At 42.6% G+C, this 8,012-nt stretch overlaps 1 protein-coding gene across 1 annotated transcript in view; it reads right to left on the minus strand.

Moving 5' to 3' along the window:
• The window catches only part of GRB14 (growth factor receptor bound protein 14), a 56,959-nt gene extending 52,015 nt beyond the window's left edge, over positions 1 to 4,944 (minus strand). The window contains 2 exon segments of the mRNA XM_030454287.1: positions 3,017 to 3,149; positions 4,802 to 4,944. Coding sequence (XP_030310147.1) covers positions 3,017 to 3,149; positions 4,802 to 4,944 — 276 coding nt within the window.
• Between the last annotated feature and the right edge of the window lie 3,068 nt (positions 4,945 to 8,012).

Raw genomic sequence — 8,012 nt, forward strand, 5'->3', positions numbered from 1 at the left:
ACACAATACTTATTTTGATCCTAATAATTCCCCTCCCTTCATTTTTTACATGAAAAGGAAAAAAATTGTCAATGCTGCTTCTTAAAGAAAATTTGTTGTAGTTACTGATAACATGTCAAGTTTATATCTCTGAGGATATAACATAAAAACTCTTCCCAGTTTTTAAGAAAGAAAGAAAGGAGATGGACAGCTGTGTTGATGAGGCAGACCAAATAATGTTGAGAGACACTGCACACACGACAGCACTATTTCTGAAGCACAAAGGCATCTCCCTGGTGCCTTTTACCAATTTGCTATTAAAAATTTATTTTCATTTCATCAACCATACAAACAGACATGCTGTTCAACGTTTTGAGAGGCTTATGTTAAAAGATTATCAGAAGACAGTAAGAACTTCAGCTTTGAAAAACAAGAATTCATAATAACATTAATAATCTATTCTGAAGACAAAAGATTTCAGATGTCACAGGTGCTGTGAATAAGAGAGTGGGTATTTGCGACAACTTATTTTGTCTCTGGAAGTAGAAAATATTTCCTGGAGAGGAAAGTAAGTCAGAAGAGGCATAACTTTTTTTTCCCATTTAGAAACACACATTTTGATAACAGTTACCTGCTAGACATAAGTAGAAATGTTTCCCGTAATTTTTCTTTACTGTGCCTAAAATTAGAAACACTGTAGAAAAAGAAATGGAATCAGAAAGAAAGCAACCTAAAACAAGAATCACTGAAAACATATGTAGATTATCACAGAGGCAACAAAAAATTTTGGCAGCTGTCAACACCAAAAAGATAAAAAGTGCTTAAATATAGCTGGTTGCTCTTAAAAGTTAGGAAACTATCAAACTGTAACAGTAATATCCATGAACTTGGGGCTATATTCAATTAAATCTGTGAATATGTACTAGGTGTTACAAAAAGGCAAAACAAGAACATAGGGTGGAAACACAACATTTCCAAGGACAGACTCCATGGACATCTGTGGGAAGTCAAAGTCACAGCTAGTTTAATTCTCCTCTTTGCATGCTTGCTTAACATTCCTTCTCTCTCCTTTCTAAATCAAGTCATTTTATAAACCTATTAGATATCAGCCTGAATTTCAAAGTTGAACTTTAACTCAACAGTTGCCATTTGTCCTCAAGCTTTAATAATTTTAGATGAAGAACATGCTGAGTCTGACAAAAGGTATACTTAGCCCAGTACCACGTCTTCTGCAGTGGCCATAAATGGATAACCAGGTGAAAGGATTTTTGACAAACAATAATCTTGTTAAAATGACTCCAGAAAGTACCAGGAAGATTTCCTTGGTAATTGGAAAACGGCTTAGGCCCTCCATAGGCTCTATTTTCTGTCAGTAAATCAGTTGTTCTAGATCCTGCTTTTACCACAGAGAGCACTGCACTCTTAAAGAGAAAACCACAAGAAACTGAAGGACTGTGAGCAGAAGTTGTTGTAAAAGGTATGATAAGCTTTAATGAAGAAACAGAAGTGAAATCAGTGAAGCTATGAACTTCAGCTTCTGAGTTAGCTGATCACTAACTAATTTTAAATCACTAATTTTAAACATGACAGGCAAAAAAAGCAAATAGTTGCCCCTTGGGTGTTAAATCATGCTTGGAAATCTATTTGCCAGATGCAAGCACAACTACCACAATGAGCACCATTTAAGCCAGCAACATGAGTAATTTAAACTATTTTTTTAACGTGAATTCTAGTCCTAGATGTTACCAATTTCCTATATCTCTGCAGACAATGCTTTAACTGAGGCATTAAACTTGTAGAATTTTAGCCCACGGCATTAGCAACATTTAGATAGACAATGACCAGAAATGCTCCAGGTTAGTACTTCTGTTGTAGGAAAGAACTAAGCGATAAAAGTAGACCAGCAAGGCACCATAGCTATTTTTAGAGAACAGGCCAAATATGGCACGATTGAATCAGTGCAGTTTCCTTGACACATACATGTTTTTCACTGGAGAACAGGGAAGAAGGTTCTTCCTGGTTGTTCCTGGAGAACAGGGAAGAAGGTGCTGGCCAAGACTTGGCTAGTAAAAGTTCTCAGGAAGGTCCACAGAAAGTCATGCCCAGTGAGCTTTAGAAAAGTTAATACAACTACAAAATACTTCAACTTCCAGACAATTTCTTAATGCAAATCTAAAAACTGAATAAGCAGCAGTTGTGTAAGTTCTTACACGTCCAATATCACCCATACATCTGTTCAGTCTGGCATCTTGCAGACCACCAAAAAAGAGAAAACAAAGGAGGTAGCAGCATTAATCTCACAGTGTTTCTCATCATAATTCTTTTCATATTCAAGAAACAAAAAGAGAAATGAGAGAGGTAATCTTTTCAAGAGTGAAACAGATCTTCAACACCACTAATCTCCATTAATTGGAAACTTTTCTCTTTAACCTCTATCCCTGCTCAGGCTATCAAATACGCTGTGAGTGAACAATGAGGACAAAGTACTGCCTGGGTCTGTCTGCAAACTCAGAACTTCACTGGAAATAAATAAAGTCACATCAGCACATTTTGTTTATCAGAGATAAACAAATATGCATATAAAATACAGCCATGTACATAGCATATGCTCCCTCCCATCCATTTTGGATTTATTCAATTATCCTAGGAAAACCAGACCTTCAGACAAAAGAAACACATCAGTGGCTGTTAGAATCTTCCACACTGTAGCACTGATGACAGTAAGAGGAGGTGGAGAAGAAGGGAAGAAATTTATTTCTCATTTAAGGACATAAAGCACTGCCTGCCTTCCTCTTCTGCTTTTCCCCAAAAATTTGCACAGTCACTTGTAGACTCTGAAAGAACAGTCATGTCTTATATCATAGCTTCAGTAACCTCATTTCCTACAGTCATCGATGACCTACAGAGAAAATTTCACCAAATTACGGAAATATGCCACATCTTTATTAGAAAAATAATTGAACAGGTAACTGGGCTTTTCCTCAAGCTTTCATGAAACCAACTGAGAATCTGCCAAATAATAATTTATAAATCTTACCTGCTTTTTTCTTGAAGTTGCCTTGGGCAACAGACTGGCTGAGAAAACTGATGCAAACGGAGAGCAACATAGCTCAGGAAAAGGATTTGGAATTGATGGGATCTCCAAAATATTGTCATCTTTCTTTTTACTCCTATTTCAACAAAATACATAATAAAAAGCAACAATTGTAATAGCTGCTGTTAAAACTGCAATATCCAATGCATAGAATACTAAAGCACTAATAACTCACCACGATACTTTCTGGTTGCAGCAATTAGCTTTTTTGTGCAGCTTTTTTTCATCAGTAGGCTGAATCAATTACCATACAGTGCTTAACACCACTTGAAAGCAATCCAAGTATTCAGCACTGAATATAAAGTTGTTTGAATATGTGTAAGTCTTTGCAGAGTAAAAGCACAGATATATTTATATTGGCTGTTAAGGACAGCACTAAATATTTTGTTGTCCCTGTGTTCATGCCATTCCCTATGCACACATATTACAACAGTGAATGCATGTAACTTCATGGTAACACTTCCCATGTACATCACACCTGTATTTTAAACAACTGGAAACTTTTTCCCCCTAGAACCAGGAGTCGAAGTGACAAACAGGACAAAACAGAGAAAAGTAATACACTCATTTCTGTTCTCAGTTAATTTTGTATTTGAATTGCTGTAGCTCCATCATAAAATAAATGTCTCAGTAGTTTCTGGATACCTAAAGCTGATTGTTTCACAAATACCACCAAGCAGCATTTGCAAAGCAGTGGAGATAATCGCTGTGGTACTTGCTTGATTATGCACTGGTTCAAATAATCAAATTAATAATGTTAGGCTGCTGTGTACATTACAGTGCAGTTTTCTCATGTAAAATACTGAACTGCACTTTTCTGCTTGATTTCATTTGGAGAACAGTGCCCAAAGCACCCCAACTATGTGTCTGCCACCACATAATCAGATTTTTCTACATGTGTGACTTGACGGCTCCAAGCTTAATATATATTATTTTCACTATTATCGTTCCAGATTTCACATACTAGTTTGTATAAAGTGGAGGAAACCATCACAGTAACGTAACGATACCAAATGAAGATGGTTAACTTTCTGAAAATCCTCACTGAACATTCATTTGAAGTGATATTTAGTACTAGGAAACATTGGAAATCCTGAATGCAGGATTTTTAAGATTTTCTAAACTTCAGTGTACCAAAATTGACCATAGGCTTCATGAAAAACCTAGCTCACAGTTTCCTTTACTAAGAATAGAGACCAATGCCTTTAAGAACAGCCTGAGAGGTACCAAACGCAGGGTGTACAGCAGTGACAGCAATTACAGCGGCATCGCCGGCGGCGAGGCAGTTTTATCTGACAAACGTTATGAGAAAGACACTGCAATGAGAAAGTAATGGCTCGGCTGCGTTTGCAGGATCGACACCGTCGTCTCGTCACCTGAAATTGGGAAACCTCTACAAAAAAGAAAAAAGAAAAAAAAAAAAAAAAGGGAGGGGGTGTGGGGGGGAAGCATGGGCGAAGGGGGGAGGCAGACATCCGCAGCGGAGGGAAGTGTCTGCAGGGCCGGGAAACAACTTTTCAGCTCCAAGGAGGAGCGGGCCGGTCCCGGGCTCGGCCGCCCCCCTTCTGCCGCTTCGCCCCCTCCCCAAACCGCCGCAGGGCACTCGCTGCCTCTGGCTCCGCCGGCCCTTCTCCCGCCGCAGGACGCCTGCCAGCCCCTAGACGGCATCAGGCCGGCCCTCGTGGGAGCGGGCAGGGCTGGCGGTGCTCGTCCGGGCTCCGGCCTTACCTGTCGGGGGGCGAGGGCGGCGGGTCCCCGCTGGGGGGCCTCGGAGGCGGGCAGGGGGAGCTCGCCGCATCGCGGGGTCTGCCGCCCCCGGGCTCCGCCGCCCGCCCTGCGCCGTGCGGCACACCGGGCAGCGACGCGGCCATCGGCGGCGGCGACGTCCTGACTGGGCGGCCGCCCGCGGGGGAGGCACGTCGGCGAGCGGCCCCGGCGCTGCCGGGCGTGTCGGGCGGAGGCTGCTCTCCGCTCCCGCTGCGGAGGAGGGGGGAGGCGGCAGGGAGCGGGAGCGAAGCGCCGCCCGGGCGGCAAGCGGCACCGAACGCCTTCCCCGGCACACGTGCGCTGGTGGTGGCGGGGGCGGGCGGCCGCCGGCTCCGAGCTGCCATGGGGAGGCAGCGCGGGGCGGGCGGGGGCTGAGCCGTGCCCTCTCGAATGCCTCCGCCACGCCGGGGCGGGGGAAACCCTCCGCTCCCTGGCGGTGGGACGAGGAGGGCCCCGGCAGGTGCGCGGCCCTGAAGCCACGGTGTCACTCGGCTCGCTTGGGGCGTCTGGCAGGGCTTGAACGTGTGGGGGGTGGGCGGCTGATAGGAGAGGTCGCCGCCGTTTGTCTCCTCAGAAGGCGGCGTGGGAGCGCCCCGCCGAGCGGGCCCCGGGGAATTCCCGCTCCGTGCCTCGGCCACGCGGCCGAGTAGAGGGGTAGCGCCGTCCTGCCGCGGGCCTGCCCGTAACCTCAGGGCCCGGCCAGCGCCGGGTCCTCGCATAGTGAGATGGAGGCCTAGCCGCCCACCGCCTGATGGGCCTGGCACTTGCCTAAGCGCCTGAGAAATCATTTACTGTGTTGCCCCATCCGTCTGTGAGGTTGGGAATGTATGATTATGCCTTGGTGAAATAAGGAATGAAGAAGGCCGAGGAACAGACTCGTGCGTGACACGCAGGTCAGAGGGAGGCTGGGTTCCCAGCTGGGCCTGGCTCTCGCTTCCAGCCACAGATCCTCCCAGAGCAGAAAGGGGGTCCTGTGCTTTGGGCTACCCCCCAGCAGCCTGCGCTGCTCCAGCCGTGCTTTATGTACACAAAATCCCATGTGACAGTTCCATGGCCATCCTTATCAGCATTCATCCAGTTGCAAAATAAAAGTACGTCCTCGCTGTATGAAGAACAGTTTCATGGCACCAACCAGAGTGAGTAAAATCCTGTGAGTCAGTCAGTTTGACAGAAAGTCAAAACAGTTAAATCCCAGCCCCTGGTGAAAACAGCTGTATGTAGAAACCTGACTGTACCTGGCATGCTCATGGGCATGAAATGTCATCTCATTCCTGAGATGTCAGACTGGTGAAAACACAGTATGTTTTAGGACGTGTGCCTTAACATTTTCCTGAACCCACTGAAGGAGTCCTCACGCACGCACAAGCCAAAATTTAAACTCCAGAGAAATATTTTTCTGACATAGAAGTAATACAGTTTTCATTTTCAGCTGAGTCATGGATGATTTTGCAGGACATTTTATTTTCAATGAAACGAAGGAGTTCTTGTCTCTCATTCTCTGATATGCTAAGAGCAGAATTGCAAGTCCAAGTTCATTAACAATTTTTTGTATTATACAGAAACTGGCAAACATACCTGGAATTTTACAGTGTCAGATGAATGACTGGATTTGCTCATTGTTTGGGAACAGTCATCTTCTTACACAACTGCACAGACTAGGCCATTGTTTTTTTTCAAAATTGATTCACTGTATAAAAAAATGTGATATGTTAAACCTCACATCAAAATAATAGAAGGAAGGACAACTGCTCAAGGTAGAAAACTTCCGTCAGCAAGAGAGAAGAACCTTCAAGTGGCAATTTTAAGCTGATACCACTTATTTTAAAAGTTCAGCCAGGAAAAGAATGTTTTGACTTTTCACTCAGTCTGTGCAACCTGTTCCGTAGTTACAACCTTACATACATTGTACGTTTTTTTGTCTTTGGCTTAGTCATGTAATTGTTTTAAAATGGCAGGCAAATAAGAAACATTATCAGAAGGAACATTAGCAAATAAATACGTGTTTCAGAATAACTTTGCTAGGATTCTAATGAATCATGACAGCAAAAAATACCACTTTAGAAAAGATCTATTATAATTTCACTTGAATATAGTAATTTGAGAAACAAATTGACTGCGGATGACCTAAACCATTCATTCTGCGATTAATTTTTTTTTTCTACTTCTCATAGTCTGTTCAGATGCTTACTACTTTCAGTGCTTTCTGTGGGAATGGGACTGGATGAGAAAATAGTCACTGGAAAACCAATGCACATGATTGTTCCAGAGTAGCATTGAAAAGGTTGCATACATGAGAATGTGAAACTAAAAGTTTTCTTGACTTACTGTCTCTACTTGCAAACCACTTTAAGGATAAAAATCACTGCCTGAATAACTGGCTAAAGATATATGAAAGCCTTTGATTCTGTTCAAGTATAACTTTTTTTAACTCTGGACAAGTACAAACACAGTAACCTCTGGACAATATCTGATATTAAAGGCTAGCAGATTTCTCCTAAGTCCTGACACCAAAATATTTATTGAGCTGTGTGACTTGCCTTCCTTTTTATCAGGAGTATATGCAAGCTGCTATTGCAATGCTTCTGCAGCACAGCAGGCCTTGTTCCAAGATACTAGTTTCCTTAGAACTAGATTTCCAGGCAGTCTTTAATCCTGAATCCAGTAGTTTTGTTTTCTCTTTTAATTTAATCTTTGTTAGCCCTAAAATCAGGTCCAGATATTTATCAAGTAAAATTAAAAATATATATTAGAGAGAAAACCTAATGGATTCAAGCTATTAAGTATGCACCTCACTTGCAGAAAATCAAGCTCTCCAGTTCTCAAAAGCCTGTGCACCATTTAGAACCACAGCACTTGATTAATGTCACAAAATTATGCCTTTAATTAGAGTAAACTTTCAAAGTTATTACTGACAAAGTAAGGCTTAAAAAATCCAAACTGTCTGTGATTATCTCTGAAAACTGTATAGTTCTTTCAGTTTTATTTTTGTATTTCACCCTTCCATGCATTCCTCCCTGCTCCTATTAAGATATTTTCAGTGTGGTTTTATATGTATAATGGCTTCACCATAAAAAGCTTCACTCTAATTTCTTAAAGATGGTTACACTAAGAGAACTATAATCATACCTTTACACCATCTTCTGTCATCGCTGCAGTAGCAGGGAAGAGAATT

Source organism: Calypte anna, chromosome 7, assembly GCF_003957555.1.
Source record: "Calypte anna isolate BGI_N300 chromosome 7, bCalAnn1_v1.p, whole genome shotgun sequence".
NCBI lineage: Eukaryota > Metazoa > Chordata > Aves > Apodiformes > Trochilidae > Calypte > Calypte anna.